At 41.2% G+C, this 24,025-nt stretch overlaps 2 protein-coding genes across 3 annotated transcripts in view; one reads left to right on the plus strand and one right to left on the minus strand.

Annotated features, from left to right (window-relative positions):
• LOC107282498 (glycogen [starch] synthase, muscle-like) overlaps window positions 1-18,025 on the minus strand; it is a 34,996-nt gene extending 16,971 nt beyond the window's left edge. The window contains exons 1-6 of the mRNA XM_015810276.1: window positions 17,889-18,025; window positions 11,702-11,883; window positions 5,098-5,289; window positions 4,821-5,006; window positions 1,543-1,687; window positions 694-811 (exon numbers count right to left, since the gene is read on the minus strand). Coding sequence (XP_015665762.1) covers window positions 694-811; window positions 1,543-1,687; window positions 4,821-5,006; window positions 5,098-5,289; window positions 11,702-11,883; window positions 17,889-18,006 — 941 coding nt within the window. The 5' untranslated portion in view covers window positions 18,007-18,025. The remainder of the gene's footprint in view (window positions 1-693; window positions 812-1,542; window positions 1,688-4,820; window positions 5,007-5,097; window positions 5,290-11,701; window positions 11,884-17,888) is intronic.
• A 5,906-nt stretch (window positions 18,026-23,931) lies between these two features.
• Window positions 23,932-24,025, plus strand: part of LOC107282500 (protein arginine N-methyltransferase 1) — an 18,961-nt gene continuing 18,867 nt past the window's right edge. For both annotated transcript variants that reach the window (XM_015810278.2, XM_015810281.1), the window contains exon 1: window positions 23,932-23,998. In XM_015810278.2, the coding sequence (XP_015665764.1) occupies window positions 23,969-23,998 (30 nt within the window). In that variant the 5' untranslated portion in view covers window positions 23,932-23,968. The remainder of the gene's footprint in view (window positions 23,999-24,025) is intronic.

The following is a 24,025-nucleotide window of genomic DNA, read 5'->3' on the forward strand; positions in this document are numbered from 1 at the left end:
TCTCATATGAGTATCTAGGAAATTTTTTTCTATACCTCATTCTTTGATTCTGCTAGCCTTGAGCAAAAACTGCTCATTTTTCCTACTCTTCTCATTAATTTATATCCTGCCTTTCCTGTGAGAGCTCCTCCCTCGTCCAATTTTCCCTTTTTGTATGCTGTCAAAGTGGCATCTCTTGCTCTCCATACAGAAAGAAAATTTATTTTGTCTAAAAAGTGGAGACCCAAACTGAGTCACTTTCAGGTGAGAAGAATCAGGACCACATGTTAAATTCCAGTTAAAATTTATTGCTCAAGCCTATACACAAGAATCTAGTCAACTAACAGTCAGCACTAAATTGGCACTAGATAAGAGTCAACATAATTCAAGGGGGGCTGGAGGTGAATCATTTGTGGCAACATAACGACTCCAGATGAATTCCTCTCTTGACTCCACCCCCCGTCTCTGCCTCTTCTACAGTCACATGCACTCTTTTAAAAGGAAGAACATTAAGTCTTCACTTTACACTTGAAGGTGTGTTATGACAACAACATTGTGGAAGATGAATGGAGCACAAATAGTCATTTGTTTTTAATTCATGAATATTCTTACATCACTTGTCACTACTAGCTTCAGTTTGTTCCCTAGAAACTCAGCTTCTTAGGGCAAGTTGTTATAATTGATATGATACTAGTGAAGCTAATGATAACTCACCCGTAAAAATGGCCTCGGACAAATTCCTGGATACGAGCTTTGCTCTGGGCATGGAGGTTTTGGAATTCATGCATAGCAGAGAACTTCTTGACATTCAAACCATTGGGAGTCACAATATCTGGATATGGAATGCACATGGAGATGGGTTTTGTAAAAAGTGGGGAGTTTTAGCACTTTAAGTTTCTGAACTTACTCAAGCTGCAATGATATATGTGCAGAAAAGCACATGTGTGAGTCACAGCAGGTGTTTTCCCAAATGTATTCAGCTTCCTCAAACATCCTTGAAAATATAATTGATGAATGCATTTGAGAGCAACTGATTCAGCGTATAGGAATGGATGGGGTAAAACAGACCCCAAGGAGAAGGAAGGGGAGTGGTCTTGTGACATCACAAGGAGCCAGCCAATCAGAACTACTAGTCTTAGCTGCAAATAAGAATAGACATTCTCCTCCTCCTACATTCCTTTCTTTATTCTGAAAAAGAATAAGCAGGCTGGTCCTTAAAAAAAATCATTGGCTACAATCAAAAATTCACAGTACATATTAAGATTAAAAATATTTTTAAGAATTTTTAAAATGAATTGTAAAATGGTTATTTTATATCAGGAATTCTTTCTATCTAAAAAGAGATTAAACATCAAGCTTCAACGTACAATTTATACCAGCAGTCTAATTAGTATTGTTTAAAGACTAGAAAATTTCATTAAAAGCTACCAGACCTGAGATTCTGCATTCTACGCAAAGCAATCGATTTCCTTGTAATATTATTCTGTACATAAATCAAAGAAAGCTTAAACTGGATAGGATCTTGCCACACAGAACAATTGTTTAGCTTTTAAGGCAACTCACCAGGTTTCCGTTTTAACAGATGTTCAGCTTCTACTGCTGTGATTTGAGAAACTGTAGTAAAAACATGTGTGCAGTGGATAGCAGCTCTCTCCATACAATAACGATGGTAAATTTGGCGGTCTCCAGCTTCCTTATCCACATTAAACTGGGGGAAGACAAAGTATATTAAACATCCTGAAACACACAGAATTGCATGGAGTAAAAGCAGGAAAGAATACAGGCAGTCCTCGACTTATGACCACAATTGAGCCCAACATTTCTGTTGTTAAGTGAGACATTTGTTAAGTGAGTTTTGTCCCATTTTACAACATTTACTGCCACAGTTGTTTAATGAATCACTGCAATTGATAGGTTTGCAACCCGGTTGTTAAGTGAATCTGGCTTCCCCATTGACTTTGCTTGTCAGAAGGTTGCAAAAGCAGATTGCGTGACCCTGGGACACTGCAGCCGTCGTAAATATGAACCAGTTGCCCAGCATCCATATTTTGATCACATAATCACCATGGGGATGCTGCAATGGTGGTTAAGTATGAAAAATGGTCCTAAATCACTTTTTTCAGTGACACTGTAACTTTGAACGGTCCCTAAATGAACTGTTTTAAGTCAAGGGCTACCAGTAGTATCTTGACGGTTGAACAAAGGAGAATGCAATTCAATAATCTAATTTCCAAGATTCTAAGAACTTAATAATTCTACAATTTTTCTTTGTGAAATTCTTCTGTAATCCTCTCATGAGTGCTAACAAATGGGTGCCTAGACCAGGGCTTTTCAACCAGTGGTACGGGTACCACCTGTGGTACATTGGCACCTGGCAGGTGGTACGTGACCATCCTAGAAAAGTGGTAGCGGGGGAGGGGAATGAGCTGAACCAGTGGCAGCACCGCACAAGCCTGAGTGAGAGATGGCTGGAGCTGCAGGGTTGTCAGGGCTCAGTGGAAACACCAGAATCAGTGCCACTTTCCAATTGATCGGCACTTCTTCAGGACTGTTAGGGCTCAGTGGAAGTGCCAGGATCAGTGCTCGGCGCTGATCCTGGCGCTTCTGCTGAGCCCTGAAGAAGCACCAATCAGCTGGAAAGCAATCCTAGTGCTTCTGCTGATCGCAGAAGAAGCGTCGATCAGATGGAATGTTGCAGCATCTCCAGGGTCTTGTGATTTACATTCAGATTCTTGGCAACTGATTCATATTTATGATGGTCACAGTGTCCCAGGGTCATGTGAAGTAACCAAAACCTGCTGCAACCACCCAGCAGGCAAAGGGAATAACCCCCCCCCACCCCCACTGCCAATCCTCAACAGAAATGCTCACAACAATGAAAACCTCGGACAGGAGGAAGAACGCCGCCGGGTGGGCAGGCAGATGTCTTGCTCGGCTGTGGCTTGGGGGGCACTTTTTTCAGTGCCACTGTAACTTCGAACAGTCACTAAGCGAACTGTTGTAAGTCAAGGACTACCTGTACTTTATCACTTTTTTCCTTTTTTTTTTTTTTTTTGGTCATCAAATTTTTGACACCTTGCTAGGTGACTGGTGGTACTCAGATATTGCCATATCCTAAAAGTGGTACAATAGGTGAAAAGGTTGAAAAGCCCTGGCCTAGACTGAGAGTTAGAAAAACTGAGGATAGCTTTTTTAGCATTTTCTCTTGTTAATCCAGTTCCAACTACAGAGAGCCCTCGACTTATGACATAATTGAGCCCAAACATAAGTGAGACATTTGTTAAGTGGGTTTTGCCCCATTTTACAACCTTTCTTGCCTCAGTCATTAAGTGATTCACTGCAGTTGATAAGTTAGTAACACGGTTGTTAAATGCAGGGCTTTTCAACCTTTTCACCTATTGTACCACTTTTAGGATATGGCAACATCCGAATACCACCAGTTGCCTAGCAAGGTGTCAAAGATTTGATGACCCCCCCCCCAAAAAAGGAAAAAAGTGATAAAGTACAGGTAGTCCTCGACTTACAACAGTTCGCTTAGTGACTGTTCAAAGTTACAATGGCACTGAAAAAAGTGCCCCCCAAGCCACAGCCGAGCAAGACATCTGCCTGCCCACCCAGCGGCGCTCTTCCCCCTGTCCGAGGTTTTCATTGTTGTGAGCATTTCTGTTGAGGATTGGCAGTAGGGGTGGGGTGGGGGGGGGTGTTTGGTTTTTATTCCCTTTGCCTGCTGGGTGGTTGCAGCAGGTTTTGGTTACGTCACATGACCCTGGGATACTGTGACCATCATAAATATGAATGAGTTGCCAAGAATCTAAATGTAAATCACAAGACCCTGGAGATGCTGCAACATTCCAGCTGATTGGTGCTTCTTCTGGGATCAGCAGAAGCACTAGGATCAGTGCTGCTTTCCAGCTGATTGGTGCTTCTTCAGGGTTTAGCAGAAGCACCAGGATCAGCGCCGAGCTCCAGCTGGAGCCTGGAGCTGATCCTGGCACTTCCACTGAGCCCTAACAGTCCTGAAGAAGCGGCGATCAGTTGGAAAGCGGCACTGATCCTGGCGCTTCCGCTGAGCCCTGACAACCCTGCAGCTCCAGCCATCTCTCGCTCAGGCTTGTGTGGTGCTGCCACTGGTTCAGCTCATTCCCCTCCCCCGGTACCACTTTTCTAGGATGGTCACGTACCACCTGCCAGGTGCCAATGTACCACAGGTGGTACCCGTACCACTGGTTGAAAAGCCCTGGTTAAGTGAATGTGGCTTCCCCATTGATTTTGCTTGTCAGGTCGCAAGAGGTGATCACATGACCCAGGGACACTACAACAGTCATAAACATGAACCAGTTGCCAAGCATCTGAATTTTGATCACATAATCATGGAGATGCTGCAAAGGTCATAACTGTGAAAAACGGTCATAGTATTGTTACCCATACTAGGTAGCGTTATCAGTGCAACAGGAAGTTGGGTTTGCTCTGTTTCTATACAAGTGAGTTGCTCTGACAGTATTGGTGGGAGTGGTCTTGGTGGTTAATCGATTAGGCTGTTGTTTACTGTTTGATTGTTTGTCTGAGTTGGTAGTTTCTTGAGCAGAGTATTGCTTACTGCTTGATGGTTGATCTAGTATTAATCTTGATGTTAATTTCTGCTTATCTGAGTATTGATGGCAGGCAAAGAGGTATTTGGGTCATTTTGTTTCCATTTTAGCTTTTTGATTGTCTTTTTTGAATGGCATGTAGATGTTGTTTATATCTCTGTGCCTGGTGATGGCTGATTTGTCTGAGTGCCACACTTCCAGGAATTCTCCACCCACCAATCGATTTTCAATCCTAATGGTTAAAAGACTCACAGTCTGCAGATTGTTGTAGAAGTCCACACTTCCTGCACACAGGTAGCGGCCAAGCAGGGTAGCATGGGTGGTGAAGATGGTAGCTATTGGAAGTTTCCGGATCCGACAGAGGAAGAGGCCAACACCAGATAGCCACTCATGGAAATGACCAATGATGAATGGCTTTTCTTCACACTGTGCAGCAAACTGTACAAAAAAAACAGAAGAAGAGAGTGAAGAGAAAGATATTGGGAGAGAGGAAAGGAGGACGTTTTCTGATAGAAACATGTTGCCTTACCTCCCCTAGGAACCAGGCTGTGAGGAAGCCAAAGAGGACGGCGTCATTGGCCTCTCGGTCATACCAGGGAATCCCAATGGAGCAGCTTTCCCACAATTCAGTCTTCCAGCGATCCAGGCTCCAAGCGGTTGCCCCAATATCAATGAGGATCACATATGGACCCCCCTCAATCAGCCAGCGGCCAAAGTAAACCTAGACAGACAGCAGATTAATGAATAGGAGAGGTATAAATTGACATTTTTGTATCTAATCCAGAGATATTCTGTAAAGCACAATCAACAAAGCATCAATCATAAAGGTCAGTGCTCAATTAAGCAAGTTTTATCATCAACTTAATAATATCCTTACTCATGAGGTTATTTATTTATTTTATTTATTTATTGAATTTATATACCGCCCTATCTCCCTTACGGGACTCAGGGCGGTGAACAGGCGATAATAAAAACAATGATAAATATAGGCAGTTCTAAAATCAAATTAAATAACGGGCCTGTTCCAAAAACACACCCATACAAAACCCCCCACTAAAACATAATCAAACTACGCCAGACCAGCCGCACGGAATAGATGGGCCTTCAGGGCTCGGCGAAAAAGGCGAAAAAGGCTATGTTCTAAAATGATGAACAAGCATTTTGTCTCTCAGATTCTTGAAGGAACATGCATTTTACAATTTCAGGGGAAAAAAGGAATGCTGAATCAGCACACTGCATATAGCAAAAAAAAAAAAAGATAACCATCAAGAGTGAAGAATATAAAAGAAGGGGATCTTATATAAGGAAGTTCCACATATACTTCTACTTTAAATCATCTGAATTTTCAGCTCTGCCTATTTACATGTTCAAACTTTGTCTTTTGTTTTGTGTGCTAGAAATATAATACATATTTTTCTGCAGAAGCTGAAATACTTCAAGCTGAAATACTTCAACTTTATACCCATTAGATTTATCAATGGAATTACGAAAAAGTAAGCTTCTTAAAACTATTTGTGTATACATTTAATGTGAAATCTGTACATGCAAGGAAGCTTAGATCATGACTTCTGCACTTCAGATTTTGCAGACCTCCAAATCTGAGGAGAATATCTCGGTAACTTATTTTTAACTCTCAAATTCTCCAAATGCTTTTTACTTTCCAGTGGACCTTGTAAATCATGACTCCATTTTAATCCAGTACTCTTTTTCTCTTTCATCTCTCAGACCTGCTTTAATTCATGAGATCATCATCCCTTCTCCACTCATTTCACATACCAAAGTCTGCAGAGATATGTACACCATGTGTGTTTGTACATCTCTAATTTTAGTCTCTGGTTCATGTTACCTCATCTCCATTTTATAAAAGGTCGCTTTCCCTGGGGTTGTTTTTTTGCTGGGCAACCCAAAATAACCTCTTGCTCTGAAATGAGGTTAGGAAATAGAAAAATGAAGTAAAAAAAGAGGGAATATTAAATGTATGCTTTATGTACCTTCCATACTGGAAATACTCAATATCTACATTCAATAGTTCCAGCATACATTTAAATTTGTTTTTACACCATTGTTTTCCTGCTTGCTTGTAACTGTTTTAGGTGGTTTCATCAGGGAACTGATCATAACATATTTGATATCGTATCCAATTTGGAACCAGTACTTACATGATACAAAGATAAGCCAAAATTTCTGGCTAATTGGATGAACAATATACAGATCTGTGCCCAGATTTATAATCCTAGTTTTGGGAGCTATAAACCAACATTCTTGGGTTTTGTCACAGTGGCTGGGGTCTGTCATTGTTTTCCACAGTTTATCAATTAATGGGGACTTGTCTATATACGTGAAGTCCCACAAACCAAATGCATTAGAACATACCAATGCATTTTTCCTGTCTTCTTCTGGGAAGGGAATGTGAGCAAATATGACTATTTGCATTTGTACAATAACTCAAGAGTGAGAAGACAACTCGGCATTATCTTAATATTTTAAAATATTTGCTTACAGATATGCAGCAGCAAAAAAAACCCCCACAATACAAATCTTTTGCTCATCTGTGTTCTAATGACTTTAAAGCGGGCATGAGACTCCCTGGGTCCTTCAGCAGTTGTGGGATCACAACTCTCCTCATTCTTATCTTTGTGGTGATTCTCGCTGGCATGGATGGAAACTGGAGTTCAACAACTTTAGAAGAGTACAGATTCTCCCTCCTTCTACACCTGCATCTTGAAAGAAGATGTCGTCCCATGCAAATATTCCCCATACTTGTGGGTTGCATCACGATGATGCAGTTTTGAAGCCTGTAGCATAATGGCAGGACCCTCATTCTCTTTGCACACAGAAAGTCCCAGCTTCAATCCTTGCCAGCTCTGATTAAAATAGGGCTGGTGGCATATCACCCATTCCCAAAATTCATTCTATAGCTCAGGGCTTTTCAACCAGTGGTACGGGTACCACCTGTGGTACACTGGCACCTGGCAGGTGGTACGTGACCATCCTAGAAAAGTGGTAGCGGGGGAGAGGAATGAGCTGAACCAGTGGCAGCACCGCACAAGCCTGAGCGAGAGATGGCTGGAGCTGCAGGGTTGTCAGGGCTCAGTGGAAGCACCAGAATCAGTGCCGCTTTCCAATTGATCGGCACTTCTTCAGGACTGTTAGGGCTCAGTGGAAGTGCCAGGATCAGCGCCAGGCTCCAACTGGAGCTCGGCGCTGATCCTGGCGCTTCTGCTGAGCCCTGAAGAAGCACCAATCAGCTGGAAAGCAGCACTGATCCTAGTGCTTCTGCTGATCCCAGAAGAAGCGCCGATCAGATGGAATGTTGCAGCATCTCCAGAGTCTTGTGATTTACATTCAGATTCTTGGCAACTGATTCATATTTATGATGGTCACAGTGTCCCAGGGTCATGTGAAGTAACCAAAACCTGCTGCAACCACCCAGCAGGCAAAGGGAATAAACCCCCCCACCCCACCCCTACTGCCAATCCTCAACAGAAATGCTCACAACAATGAAAACCTCGGACAGGAGGAAGAACGCCGCCGGGTGGGCAGGCAGATGTCTTGCTCGGCTGTGGCTTGGGGGGCACTTTTTTCAGTGCCACTGTAACTTCGAACAGTCACTAAGCGAACTGTTGTAAGTCAAGGACTACCTGTACTTTATCACTTTTTTCCTCTTTTTTTTGTCATCAAATTTTTGACACCTTGCTAGGCGACTGGTGGTACTCAGATATTGCCATATCCTAAAAGTGGTACAATAGGTGAAAAGGTTGAAAAGCCCTGCTATAGCTAACAGATCAAGCTGCCAAAATCTAGCAGCAAAGCAAACTTTTCTCAAGTGAAATAAATGAAATAAAGATTACCATAGATGTGTGAGATTTCCATTAAGCTCAACTTAACTTATTTTTGCTTTAAATCTACCTGAAATTTCCTAAAAACATTTTGCAGCCTTTCAAGAGGAAAGGATTTCAGGGGGGAGGATTTCCATATTCATGACATATCCTCATAGATTTGGAAATTGAGAAGAGAAGTAAAAACAAATGCCTGGCATTAGAATGATCTTCAATGGCAACTAACATTTATTTCTTGCGCTACACCGCTGGAATCCTAAATTGCTCTTGATGTTCCTATGTAAAGATGAACAGATTGGGCCACCAACAGGCAGAAATCTTTAGAGTAATCTCACTGGAGATGGCCTGGAGATGAAGAATGTTTCTTTTACTTTGAGGGAGAAGAGGATTAAAATCTCTGTAGGATGCCGTCACCTGGGCAGAACCTCCACAGTCCTGGTCCTGCAGAAAGAGCTGGCAGGGCTATTGTGACTTCCACAGCTTCTCTCCAAGTGATTGAAGGTGTTCAGGTGCAAAATAATCCAATTGCAAAAGATCAAACATCATTTGCTGGCTGAAGGGAGACTGATGCTTCTAAACAGTCTTCCAGCAAGGTTTCCATCTATCTCATAATCTGGCCCAATTTCTCCCATTGATGGAGGTCCCATTTAATTAATTTAACTAAGAGTCATTTCTTTTTATCTTCTTGTCCTTTTTAATGCATCAAAAGTATACAAAGAAAAAAAGAGGAAAACTAATTTTAAAAAGGAACCAATGATCTTAGAAGAGTTGTTTCAAAATGTTCATATAGCCCAGAGATATTTATTAAATGTTCATATAGCCCAGAGTTAATTGTGGATTCCTGGAAGTACAGTAGTATCTCAAAAGGTGTCCACAGTGAATTAAAGTAATAATTTTAAATGTTGCATAAATCTTGCACAATTTCAGCATTCTCATGGAAGACTTCACCAGATTTCAGAGTGAGATTGCTGAGATTCTGACTTTTGGAAACCTTATAATATCTCAGGATTTGTTTATGTGTGAGTACACTGCAAGAATCTCCTGGTTAGTGGAATACAGGCAACCTGATACAGATAGTTCTCGACTTACAACAGTTCTTTTAATGACCGTTTGAAGTAACAAAGGCATTGAAAAAAGTGACATGATTGTTGTTCACACTTATGTCCATTGCACCATCCCCATGGTCACATGATCAAAATTCAGGCATTTGGCAGCTGACTCATATTTATGACGGTTGCAATGTCCCAGGGTCATGTGATCCCCTTTTGTGACCTGACAGAAAGTCAATGGGGAAGCCAAATTCATTTAACAACTGAATTACTAATTTAATTTCTGCAGTAATTCACTTAACTGTGGCAAGAAAGGTCATAAAATGGGGCAAAACTCACTTAACAAATGTCTCACTTAATAATAAAAATGTTGGGCTTAATTGTGGTTGTAAATTGAGGACTACCTGTTTTGGTCCACAAGGACTCACATGGAAATATGGTCTATACCTTCTTCAACTTACTAAAAAGAATTACTGTATCTAAAACCTGGATTGATCAAAACCTCCTGGATGATAGAGAGCAATACACATGGGTTCATCCAATGGTGATCAATTATTTGAAACACTGTAACTTGGAACATAACTGTAGCAAATAGTAAAAAAATGAAATTATAAAATAGGAAAGTTGATTGCCCAACTGTAATTCTTTAACAGAATTCTTAACAAATGGTTCAACATTAAACAGGAAGTAAGACAAGAATGAGTGACATCCCTTTGATTGCTTAATGCATTCATGGATAATGCTTGAAATGTTATTACAGTTGTGTAATTTGGGGACATGAATAGGTGTACTTTTGTGTGCACAAATGATTTCCAACAAATATTAGACAGAGCATATGGTGCAATAAGAAGTATGGATCTAAACACTCTATCAGAAAACAAAGTACTTGCATCTGACAACAAAAATGAACAATTGTAAATTATTCAGAAATGGCAAAAATAGATGAATTTGCATCCATGATGTTTGTTAAATATAGAGAAATGGATAGAGAAATTTTAAGATGTGCAAATGCTGAAAAAAATATAGTAAATAGTCTATTATGAGAATGTCTATTGAAAGACATATAATGGATGTGTATAAATGTAGATTTCTGCCTACATTTTATATGGAAATGAAAGATGAATATATCAGAGGAAATGCAGTGTGATGGGAATGGAGTACTTAATACAGTCAAAAATCAATCAGTGCTGAATGGATGAATCAAATACAAGAGAGAGACCACTATGAAAAATATATATTGAGATACTTTGGTCATATAGAAGATATTAATAGGAGTCACATTGCCAAACAAAGATAAGAAGGAAGAATGAGTAGATTGGGAGTAACCAAGAAAGCTGTGGTTGGGTGGAGTTGATGAGATCCTCAAAAAGAGTGAGAAGTTTAAAGAACAAAAGGAAATGTATGAAATTATGTATGCATATAACTTGCAAGGACAGTTTGTAAGAATATAAAGAATGTAGTGATGGTATTATGAACTACAGGTAATCCTTGACTTATAACAGTTCATTTAGTGACCATTCAAAGTTACAACAGCACTGTTAATGACTGTTTGTCATACTTGTGACCATTGCAGCATCCTCATGGTCATGTGATCAAAAATTCACACGCTTGGCAACTGACTCACATTTATGACGGTTGCGGTGTCCCAGAGTGATCACTTTTTGCAACCTTCTGACAAGCAAAGTCAATGGGAAAGCAAGATTCACTTAACAACCGTGTCACTAACTTAACAACTGTGGCGATTCACTTAACAACTGTGGCAAGAAAGGTTGTAAAATGGGGCAAAACTCATTAAACAAATGTCTCACTTAGCAACATAAATTTTGGGCTCAATTGTGGTCGTAAGTCGAGCAATACCTGTACTTTACTTACAATGCCTTCATTTCTCCAGCTTATAATATTTACATCTTTTTGCTTGGCATTATGTTGGTTAGTCCAGGATGAAACAGCATGCTGGATATGTATATATGCATCTATGTAGATTCCTCAGAGACAAAGTTATCTCTAATCTCCTCTGACTTGAAATTCTTTCTTCCTAGCCTAAAGTAGAGCTTTTACCTATCACCAGCTACCTGACATTCCTTTTAAACTAGAATTACAATGAACTGAATTGAATATTCTTGGTGTACCGCTGTATCCATAAACATTCCTCACCGACAGAGGCAAAGAATTGCTTCTGAGAATTAAGCCCACTGAGGCGCAAGTCCCACATATTTCCCCCCCCCTCCATCCTGCAGTCTCTTACTTTACATCCTTTTGAATTCATGGAGTCAATGGTTCGGCGAATGGCAGGGTGGGGAGGTTCTATCAGCTCCACCTGTGTGCGCACATTCAATTCCAGGTAAGGTCCAATCAGGAAGTAATTCTCGCCCCATTCATCCAGTGTAATCTTGGCTTTCGTTTGGATAACAGTGAAGATCCCACCAACTAAAAGAAGAGAGAATAAATATTTGTTTTCTCCTTGCATGCTTGTAAATTATCCTGAGCACCCACCTTAGTCAAGAAGCTTTAGAGCAGGGGTGTCAAACTACCAACCTGCAGGCCGGTCGGCAATTTTAAGATGTGTATGGACTTCAACTCCCAGAATTCCTCAGCCAGCTTTAGAAGTTGAATTCTGGAAGTTGAAGCCCATATATCTTAAAGTTGCCGAAGTTGGGAAAATCAGCTCTAATGGCTTTATTTAATGCAATTTATTCTTCTACATTGTATGGATATGCTAATACATCCTGAATATGTAACAAGCAACATAAACCTTTTAAAATAAATCTAAGAATGTACAGATTTCAGTATCTGATCAGCCTAGGCTCACTTGACTCTAAATGTGAAATTCATCAGCTGTAGCTCCAGGACAGACAAAGTAGCATATTTTTTCATATAATCCCTTTTAAATTACTGCAGATTTTGCTAACACAATGTTTTTAACCATGCTGCTGTGCAATTATGGGAAGTGTAGTCAACACCTATCAGGTGAAGATCAAGGTAAGCTGGTCAAGGTTGAATGACATCGGTCTTCACAATCTAAATATGTCTTTAAAAGTAACTTTGAATAATGCATGGAAAATTGGCCTGTTATTGGCTATTGGCCCCAATGGTTGTTTCAATATTGAAATTAGGCAAATGTAGAAAACTTCTAAAACTATTTTGAAATTGCATGCAATTTGTACACTGTTGCAGAGTTATTGGTGAGCCTTTGTGTGTGTACATCATTTTTAACCCATTGCACTGAGGGATCTTTATCAAAATCTCTGCTGATAAGTCTCTTTCCAGATTCCTTTTAAAGGACTGATTTGAACCTTAAAAGTCTTGAAGGCTGCATTCCCCCTATCCAAATCTTATGGTCTTCTTTGGCCTTCCATTTCGACCCTCCCAAATGAGCAAAGTGGTAGAGAGTATCAAGGAGATTGATTTGGCCTTTTGGTGGCTTATGATAGAGATCCCCAACCGGTTCTGTGGAGAAAGGTTTTTCCATGGGCCAGAGGGTGCATGGTTTTGTGTGCTGCCTGCAACTCACGGATGGGGCTTTGCTTGTTTGTGCGGACTGATTGCAGGCATGCCGCGGCCTGGTACTGGTCCACGGACTGGGGGTTGGGCACCCCTGGCTTATGATACTCTGATTATGGAATAGATTTCCCAGAGAAGTTCACCTAATATTATCTTTATGATCTTTTTGGTCCAGATAAAGATCATGGTTATTCATTCAAGCCTTTACAATGCTTTCTCTCTTTTGTCTAGATCTCCCATTTTAGACGCTGCTTCGTGTGCAATTGTTTTATCCTGTTATTTTAACATTGTATTTTTGAGACACTTGACAGATCCAGCTAAAATGACCAATACTTCACCAGAAAGCAAAAATTCAGTGTTATGATCAACCCAAAACTCTTTATGTTCCATTCACCTAAACCAGAGGTTGCCAACCTTTTCTATACACCGTACCCCTAGAACGCTTCTGATATAAATGTTCGAAATAACAGCAACAAATTATGCATATACACTATAACTTTGAAAACCCAAGTTTTTGCACCCCCTGGAATATCATCTTGCACCCCCTAGGGGTACAAGCACCCCCAGTGACCTAAACAAAACCATAGTTTTGTTATACCTGCACCCCACATAAAAGCAGCTGGATTATGGAAGCAGGCAGACTGTTATCAGTCATATCCAGCACAGAAGATTGCTGCAACAGTTCTTAGTCCCCTCTCCCTCTCTCTTTCTCTCGGTGTGTGTCTGTGTGTGTTATGCCAGGGGTCCCCAATCCCCGGTCCGTGAACCGGTCCCGGTCCGTGGCATGCCAGCAACCGGTCCACACAAACAAGCCAAGCTCCATCAGCAAGAAGCAGGCGGCACACAAAACCACCACCACCCTCTCCGGCCCATGGAAAAACCTCTCTCCACATAACCGGTCCCTGGTGCCCAAAAGGTTGGGGACCTCTGTCTTATGCTATACAACTAAGCCGAAAGACGTTTCTTCATATATTCAATCTCCTCTAAGTGGCTGGACTCCAACTCCCTTCCTGGGAAGCAGGCAAACCCAGCCAGCACTTACAAACCACTGTATTTACTTTACACTCAAGGACCCTGGCTCCTTCAACTACATTCTCCTCCCCTCTTGAGGAGCCTTGCTTCCTCTTCCAAACAGGGAGTTGTACCGGAAAAGCAATAAAAACACCCACATGAATATTCTATGAGGGAAGAATGAATGGGAAATGGCACTGTAGAATATAAGATCTTGAAGCTTTTCAATGAAACCAAACAGAGCTTGGACTGTGTCTAGAGGTGGAGGTTTAGAGTCATGAGAAACAGTAATGTCTTATTGCTGAGGAACTGTGTGCATTCAGAAGGATTTATCCAAATAGTCATCAAAGCAACCTTTCCAGCTTGGGTGCCCTATATATGTGTCCACTTCTTCCAAAATTTAACAGTCACCATGCTATCTGGGAAATTTTAGGAGTTGAAGTCCGTACTTCTGGAGGATACTTAGGCTGGAGAAGACTTCTTTTATGGGTTAAATTGATTTTCTTTGTGAGATCATTTCGTTATCATAGCAGAAGAGCTAGAAAGTGAACAGGGCACTCTTATAGGCATTTTGCATTTCAGATTTGCTCTCAGAAGCAAGGAAGTGAAATGGAAATCTTTTCCACAAAGTTCTTGGCACAATCCTTTAACGTAGATACCTTGCTGAAGGAATGGCAGTCTATAGCTTCTGAAATCCTTTTCTGGACCCCTATAAACCTCTCCCAAATGTATCATTGAGAAGAAATATCCTGCTATTAAATCTAAAATAAGATTTAATATAGCAAAAAAAGGAGAAAAATGCAACTCTCCTGAGGAAAAACATCCAAGACTATCTTGAACTAACTCAAATCATGGAAAGTCTCCCTAATAGCACATCGTCCCCCTACCCACTATAACCACAAACTCTTTTCTTAAAAAAAATTAAGCAAGGCTCCCAATTAGCAAGGAGTCAACCATTGTTACTCTTCTATTACTCACCCTGTAACAAAAAATGAGCACGTGGTTTAGAAACAAACTTATCTTGCTTCCTGATTGCCTCACTACTCTCCCCTTCCTCTGTTGGTTCAGTATACTAGATTTTATGTTGTAAGCAACACAAGGCAGGAACCTGCCCTCTCAAAGTTCATAAGATGTCAAACACTCTAATAGCACAATGAAAAAGAGCAGATTAACTAACACACACTCCGCTAGAGAGAAGTTCCCTGAAGATGGGCTCCAGTACGAGTCTGAAAGCTTGGAAGACAAAACGGTGGTCCTGGTGACCGACCCCAATTGGATCCTGCAACATTATCCTGGGACACATATATTCACCTTCATTTATAAGACCAGATTAAATTCTTTTTTAGAGACCTTTCTTGAGCTGCTGCCTCCAAACATCAGAACCTGGCCTTCCTATCACACATCAATTACAATTGCATGCTTTTCTAAGGCATTTTAGAACTAGGCAAATGCCGGCCTCTCATATCAACACCACAGGGCATTGCTTCTCTCTCTCTAGCTCTAGGCCAAGTCTCATCTTGGAGCTGCAGTCAGTTGTCAATTAAAGATCCAGAGGGGGAAAAATGAACAATAAGTTGAACTCTGTCCCATTTCTCCTCTGAGTGCCTGCATCACACACCCAAGATTTTGTATCCTGCATTCCACAATGAATGTACTCTATACTGATGTATCTGCAACCTGTTCAGAAGATCCAAAGCTTCTCCAGAAATGTACTTGCCTGAAGCAAAAAAAAACCCCATGACTCTTTATTCTTGCTTGCTTACTTGAACAGAAGCGATGAGAGTCCTGCAAATTATCACAGGGCAAAGGACATAGATAGGCCACAAAACATGCAGGTAGTCTTATCTGAGGGAACAACCCACAACTGAGGCAGGTACCCTATTCAGAGGTAGAGATGGCCCCAAGTATCATCTTGTATTCTAAGACCATCATTTTTAGTACCAAAATGGTACCACCCATTGACAAGAAAAAGGCAATACCTGTAGTCGATTCAGGGAAAGGTCCTATGCAGATTTTAAAAAAAATCATAGGAAAAAAAATCACTTTGTGGGGAAAGTTCACAAAATCATTATACTAATAGTCTGTGGGGAAGACAGATGAAGAACAGAAGGAATGTATGAAATAAAGGGACGAACATCTTGACCAGCAGTAGTACTATTGCTATTTCACATTGCAACAATTCTTTAAAGATACAAGTGGTTGACTAGACTAATTTTCTGATACGGTCATTCCTGGTAAATTCAGTGATAAAATATTTAAAGTGAAATGTGGCATTTAAAACTCTATTAATGATATCATTTAGATGTATATTTACATATATGTATGTAGATTCACAAAAAGGCTTAAAAGCCAATTCTTTTTTGCAAAATTACAAATTCTATTTGTATTGGCATGGAATCCTGCATTCAGCAGGATTTGCTGCATTAAACAGATTCTAATTTACAATGATTATCCACCAGGATCTTTGTGCGCACCAATAATTCTGTAGGTTTGTTGTAGACCATGAGTTCTAATTCTGCCTTAGGCCTGAAGCTAGCTGACACAGGCCAGTCATTCTCTCAGCTGTGTGACAAAGACGATAGTACATCACTTTCAAAAATATTGCCAAGTGAACTGCAAGGACTTATGCAGGTAATCACCAGGAATCAAGAGTTACTCAAAGGCATGCACGCAAAGCCCCCTTTTTGCTGGCACTGAGAGAATTGGAAGCTATCTAAAGAGGACCCCAGGTTTTCTACATCCTGCATATTGGTGATAATCTATTCTAGTACTTGATAGAAAAAAAATAATGCATTAAAAAATCACATTGGGGAAGATCCTGTTCAGTGGTCATGTGCTGTGGTAAGCAGTTACCCTGACCTGAAGGTAGATCTAAACAGAGATGCAGCTTCTGAAGGAATGAGTAGCATTTCAAAAGTTTCTTATGCAGTGGAGGAGAGAGCTTGTATGTATTTCATGTGCATATATTGTACTAAGTACATATCAAGAATATACACAGCAGATGCTCAAAATTCAACCCAGCCCAAAAGATCTTTAATTAGCTTTAAAAGCGGTTATTCCTAAAGCAAGCACATGAGAACAGTTTTATAGTAACGCTGACATATTCAGATTTACTGGGAATCCCTATCCTTTTGTTAAGAATGTAGTGCTGTTTTAGTTGTTTTTCCACACAGTCACATTATTACAGGGAAAGACAGCCTGAAACACTATCCTTGGGATCTCGGTGCCTTAAACCTCCAGATGTGTAGTAGCTGTTTTCCAGAAGAGGATCTTCTCAATGAACACACAGTGACAGCAGCTTGCTGAATTGGACTTCCCTGGAAATGTTCACTATAAAAGGGTAGTGTCATCTCAGACAGCACTAACCCACATATGAAAGATTTATGGATGGGAGGATCCGAGAACTGCAAAGGGAGGGAGGAAAGGTCTAAGAGTTTTCCTAAAGTGCTGAGCAATGTTGCTTGGAAGAAACTGCAACCTTACAAGAACTTCCTTTCCCCCCACATGAGGATTTTTTTTTAATATAAACACATTTTGCTTTAACATTCAACATGCCAGTCAATCATTTTTAAAGACAGACAACCTGTCTCCATGTCATGCCCTTTCACAATTCAATGAGTTGCCCATATAATGGTTGATTAGGCCTGATCCTTCTCTACCTGCTCAACCAAAAGAGTCTTTGACCAGCAATCAGATAAGTCTTCGTTTCTACAGACTCCATTCCCAGGTGATACTTGAATTCTGGCCTCAGTTCTTTCAATACTGCTCATCCTTTGGCTTGCAAATAGTTCTGCAGAATCTGTTTCCAGCCACCTTCCCACAAGAAATCCAGGCCTTCCAATTCCCAAACTCTCTCCTGCTCCAACTTTGGAAACCCGATCATTTCCCTAAGATCTTCTTTAAAAATAGTCACTACGTACCTTTATTGGCCACTTCCCAAGCCACTTCGAAAAGAATGGCATTATCAAGGTCAAGTTCATCTTCCCAATCCTCCAACCCAGAGAGGGAGGTCACAGACAGGCTGCGGGTCAGCGGCATAGTCTCAAGAGGACGAAAGCAAGGGCAAGAGGACTTGGGGGTGGGGAGGGGGTGTCAGGGCCTAACCTGGAGAAAGAGAAAGGAAGATGTGGTCAAAAGACAGGCCAATATCTGCTCAGGACCAGTTGCAGCAGGTGGCACTTCAGAACTCTTCTGCATCTTAGATCCTAGTTTTATCTAAACCTCCCCACTAAATATGTCACGTGTCTATCTTGCAACCTCACCCAGTTGCCGGCCTACCTGGTTCTAAAAAACCATTGTAAATCAATTGTCCCCCCCCCCTCTCTGGCTCTTCCAACATGATCTTTGAGATGCTTGTCTTTTTAGTCTGGAGTAGCAGCAACAGCTGAAGGAAGGAACAGGGTAAGATGGTGGAAATCGCCTGGAATGGGGGAGGCTGCAACAGATTTATGTCCTGGATCTTTCCAAAAGGGGTTCATCTGGGAGTTAGACCGGAGAGTAGTCTATAAGGTTCCTGGGCACAGCAAGGAAAGAAGAATGCTAAATCATGAAAAGCAACTCTTAAGTTTAAGACGATGGGCTAAAAGAAACGATGCCCCCCCCCCCCCAATCCCCGTTTTCTACACCGGGTCCCTTATTTGGACAGGGTGACGTGCAAAGGAAAGAACAGGCAACAAAGTTCCTTTCCTTTAAGGGGCTGCAGGCAAACAGGAACGGGGGATGGGAGAAAATCTCAAGATTTTGAAGAAACCAAATTTGTGCCTCTAAGTTGCCCGGGGGGGGGGAGGGCACATTAATGACTATGAAGAGGGAAATCAACGTCGCACGATTTGCAGTGGAGCACTCAGGGCTCAGTCCCGGGAGAAATCGGGGATGCAGGAAGGAGCTAGGAATGAATAAAGGATTTTGTGCATTGAAAAAAACAAAACAAAACAGACCAGCAAGATTCTTTTGGCCTTTAAAGGAATGGAGGACCCCGATCTCTTGGCGAAGTGTGGGGAAGCCCGCTCGCACTTACCTCTCGGGAGCCGAAGTCTAAGGACTCCCTGTCCGACCCCCTCCCTCCACCGCCACCGCCTGGACCACGCAGACCCCGAAGCCACGCCTAGGAGGTTGTTACAAGGACTTAAAGGAGTAGCGTCGCTGCCGTCGCGAAGACAGGGCAGAGGTGGGGGGGGGGGGGGAAGAGAATGGAGGCTTCCTGGAAATTACTTTCGGTGGAAGGGAAATCGAAAGGGAGGGCAAAAAAATAAGCAGGTGAATGCACGGTGAGATTTGGAGGCAAAAAGAAAATGTGGTAGATAGGAAGTACAGGCAGTCCTCGATTTACAATAGTTCACTTAGTGACTGTTTTAATTTACAACAGCACTGAAAAAAGGGACTTATGACCATTTTTCACTGACGACCTTTGCAGCATACCCCACGGTTTACATCTGGATGCTTGACAACTGACTCACATTTATGATGGTTGCCTTGGCCTGGAATCATGTGATCCCCTTTTGCAACCTTCTGACAAGCAAAGTGAATGGGGAAACCAGATCCACTTAACAGCTGTGGTACTGATTTAACAACTGCAGTGATCCACTTAACAAATGTGGCAAGAAAAGTTGTAAAATGGGGCAAAACTCACTTAACAAATTTCTCACTTAGCAACATAAATTTTGGACTCAACTGTGGTTGTAAGAAGTTGAGGACTACCTGTAATGAAAGAAAACCAAGGGTAAAAACATCCGGTAGGGACAGGACAGTTGATAAAAAAATGATTGTGGCTGAATAATGGGTTTCCAATGTGAAGAATCGGAGTAAAAGACTACAGCATAAAGTTTGAAGTGAAAGGAGATTATGGGATAAAAGGAAGTAACGCAGAGAAAACAAATTTAAAAAATGGGGAGGCTAAAGAAAGATGGAAAATCACAAGTAGACAGAGATTGCCAGGGAAATAACCTTTTGATTGTTGGGATATTAATAGTCACAGTGTAGAACAGATAAACCAGGCTACAAAATATTAACCCACCTAGCAGGGGCTGAAGACAGAGTAGACAGGACGTCAGACCTGAAATTATTGATGTTGTGGTAAGCCGAGTCTTAAACTATGCAGATCTTAAAGCGGACATGAAGAACAAATTGTATTACAGATAGTCCTTGACTTAACAACAGTTCATTTCAAAGTTACAATGGCACTGAAAAAAGTGACATGACCATTTTTCACACTTACAACCATTGCAGCATCCCCAGCGTCAGGTGACCAAAATCTGGCCACTTGTCAACTGATTCATATATATGACAGTTGCAGTGTCCAGAGGTCACATAATCACCTTTGATGATCTGACAAAGCAAAGTCAACGGGGAAGCCAGATTCACTTAACATCCATGCTATTAACAACTGCAGTGATTGACTTAACTGTGGTAAGAAAGGTCTTAAGATGGGGCAAAACTCACTTAAAAACTGTTTTGCTTAGTAACAGACACTTTGGGCTCAATTGTGATTGTATTTAGGTAGTATTTTATCTGTGCTTATCCCAAGGCCCTGAATGAGAAGCAATTAAAAGAGGGAAACATGAATTTTGCCTGATTTAGTTATATTCTGTGTTATTCACCCGCACATGCTATTTTCATTCAAAAGGCAACGTTTATAGGTTTCAAAACAGCCACTGAATGGGCAAGTTTCTAAGGGAAAAAATGTGGAAGAAACACTTCTTCTTGTGCCATATCCATTATCGGACGTTGGTGATCATGTTGGCGATCCTGTTTTTATCAGCAGCCGCACGAAAAAGTGCTGCTGAGTTTTGTCCAAACCAATCCCTTAGATTTTGAAGCCACAATGTTCTTCTTCTGCCTGGACCTCGTTTGCCTTCAATCTTTCCCTGGAGGATTAAATGGAGTGTGCCGTATTTTTCTGGGTGTCGCATCACATGTCCGAAATATTCTAATTTTTGTTTTTTAATTGTTTTGATTATTTCCCTTGGCTTTCCCAGGCAGCTTATCACCTCCTCATTTCTGATCTTGTCAACCCAGCTTATACATAACAGCTGCCTGTAAATCTACATTTCAAATGCTTCTAGTCTCTTCAGGCGACCTTCTGTCAGAGACCAACTCTCTACTCCATAGAACAAGATAGAAAAAATATAGCATCTGACAAGCCTGATTTTCAGTCTTAGGCTTATGTCGTGACTGCAGAAGACCTTTTTCATTTTGAAGAATGCTGTTCGAGCTTTCTCTATCCTTGTCTTTACTTCAGTGGTCATGTCCCAGCTTTCATGTAAATCAGAACCAAAGTGCGTGATCTTTTCAACTTTTTCTAGTGGTATTCCTTCTGGATTTATTGGTGGTAAATTAACAGGTTGTTTGCTGACGACCATGATCTTGGTTTTTGAGGTGTTAAGCTTCAAGCCGTATTTTTCAGATATTTCTGTGACTGTTGATGAGGAGCTGATGAGGTCTTCATGCTTACTGGCAAGCAGAACTGTATCATCAGCATATCTTAAGTTGTTGATCCAAACACCATTTACTTTGATGCCGGCATCGATGTTCTCCAGTACCTCGTTGAAGATTGACTCAGAGTAGATATTGAACAACAGTGGAGACAGAATACATCCCTGCCTGACCCTTCTTATTTCTGCATCAGCTGAGTATTTTTGGCCTAGTTTCACATTTGCTACATGATGCGGATACAGATTCTTTATGATTTGGATGTCTTTGGATAGCTTACTTATATGGAACATAAGGGCTATAACCCATGCATGGGGTTTTATGCACCATAGAATTTATAATTGAGATTTAGTTGCATGAGATTTTTATTTTATTACTTTTTTCATTTCTATTTTCAGCCTTCAAAAGCACTAAACCAATTTTCCACATAATTGTGAGCTCAAGGTCCTTTGGTTGGAAGTAGAATGAAACCTGACTTACCTAGATGACAGCACATCAGGAAAAGCTGAATCAAAAATTCCCCAGCTCCCTTCATTTTATCTTAGCAACATTCTTATGTGGTAAGATAGGCTACAAGAGACTGATTCAAGAACAATTTTCATAACATAGGATTATAAATTAAAATAGAAAAATAAGAGGGAATATGACAGATGCAATCCCAGTTTCTTTTACTTTAGCTCATGGGGATCTGGTGCCTCTTGGTATCATTTGTTCTTATAAGACACATCGTGATGGTGTTTAAAACACTTTTATGCTCCCCACAATTACTGTCTAGTTTCGAGTTGCAAAGAATTTGTCAATGTTTTGAGCATTTATTCAAGATTTCCCATTTGGCAATAAATTATTCTATTAATTGTATTAAATAACAGACTCCGGTTAGTCGACCTTGCTTTTTTAAAAACAAAGAAAACTTCCTCTGCATTGATCGAGAAGCTACCCAACATATTACACCCGCACACGCACGTTTTCCCAACTTCTCTAACACATTTTTGTCAATGGCCTCACGTCGGACCAATAGGAAAGAGCCAAACTTCTACCAACCAGCTTCCACGAGAGAATTCAAAAGACCCGCCCCTTATTTTCCAGGAAGCTTTCATTCGTTGGTGGAGAAAGTTCGCGCCCCATGAATGATCACAAAAGCAGCCAGTGATATCGGTTAGTTTATTAATTGATCCTAATTTCCACCAATTAACAAAAGTGCCAGCCTATGAGCAAAAGGGCCAGCCAGATGCTTCGGTCTTCCCAGTAGAACGTGATTGATTAATATAAATCACTGAATTGCTATACTAATAACTGCTGCTGCATTTGATTTTCTACCAATGGCATATCTAAAATGGCAAACAGGTCGTTGAAAAGCGAATGAAGGATATTATAAGAGGTGGTTAATTAAAATATGACCCCCCAAGACAAAAAAGATTTAATAAGCGACATTTTGCTATTGAATGGCACCTCGACAGCCAATCGTGTTTCCCCTAGTTCTAGGATGGGCATATTCCCCTCTGAAGGCAATTGCAAGGAGTATAGCTTTCAATAATTCTATCCAGAACATGGCATATAAGCGATGGTTGAACAGGGTCCGCAATATTATCTGGGACTCTACACATCCTCTTCACGACCTGTTTTCCTTGTTACTTTCTGGGAGGAGGCTTTGTGGTACCCGAAGCAGAACATCTAGATTCAGTCACAATTTTGTCCCATATAGCATCAACCTTGTGAAGTCAGAAGTTTCCTCTTTCTGCTATGTATTCAAAATGGATAGTGGTGTGTGTGTGTGTGTGTGTGTATGTACGGTATATATAGAATTTGTATATATGTGTGTTATGTGTATGGGTAGATATATACTTTTTTTTGAGAGCAGGCAAGAGAACTTCATTTTTAATGTGCTCCCAGTAAAAAATGACAAAGGTTATCTTATCTTAATACTTTGGGAACTGAGAGTTTTCGGTATTTGCCACGGTTCTTTCTCCTTCAAAATAAATGGCGCCTCCTCCCTCCCATCTTTTGTCATATTGTACTTCCCTCATGGTGAAATAGGCTGCAATATGAGGTTTAAATGAGAACGCTCTTCTTTGACAGCCACTTCAGGTAATCAATGCGTTGCTTCTTCCCACCCCTTAGAAATTAAGACACCAAAGGCTGGGAGAAACGCAGATACCTTGCTGTAACTGACATCTACATTCACCAATAAATTATCGGAGAAATTTCCTCTGATCCTTATTGGTGAAAGGTTTCTTATTTCACCAATGGCAATCATGAGGAGGCGTTTCCCAACGCTCCCCACTTTTTGTCTATCGAACGCAAAAAAGAGTCTGCGCCTGCGCGCGTCGAGTCCTTCCTCTAAGTGCGCCCAATACGGTTTGAAATAACGTGAGGGAGGGCCCTTTCCCTTTCTGACTGAAGGAGACCCCATCGACCAATGAAAACCTGGGAGGCGGGGCTGCCCTCTTTTCCTCCCCCCCATTCCTTTTGAATGACGCCGAGGCCGCCCAATGGAACGCCCAGTCTCCTCCCCTCGACTGAACAAGGCTGGGGGAGTCCGGCCAGCGGTTCTCTTTTCTGTCTCATTCGCAAGATGGCGGAGGCTGCAAACTGCATCATGGAGGTGAGAGAGTGGGGGGGGGGGGGGGGG

The sequence above is a fragment of the Protobothrops mucrosquamatus genome, unplaced genomic scaffold, assembly GCF_001527695.2.
Source record: "Protobothrops mucrosquamatus isolate PMUCROS unplaced genomic scaffold, P.Mucros_1.0 scaffold8, whole genome shotgun sequence".
Classification (NCBI taxonomy): Eukaryota; Metazoa; Chordata; class Lepidosauria; order Squamata; family Viperidae; genus Protobothrops; species Protobothrops mucrosquamatus.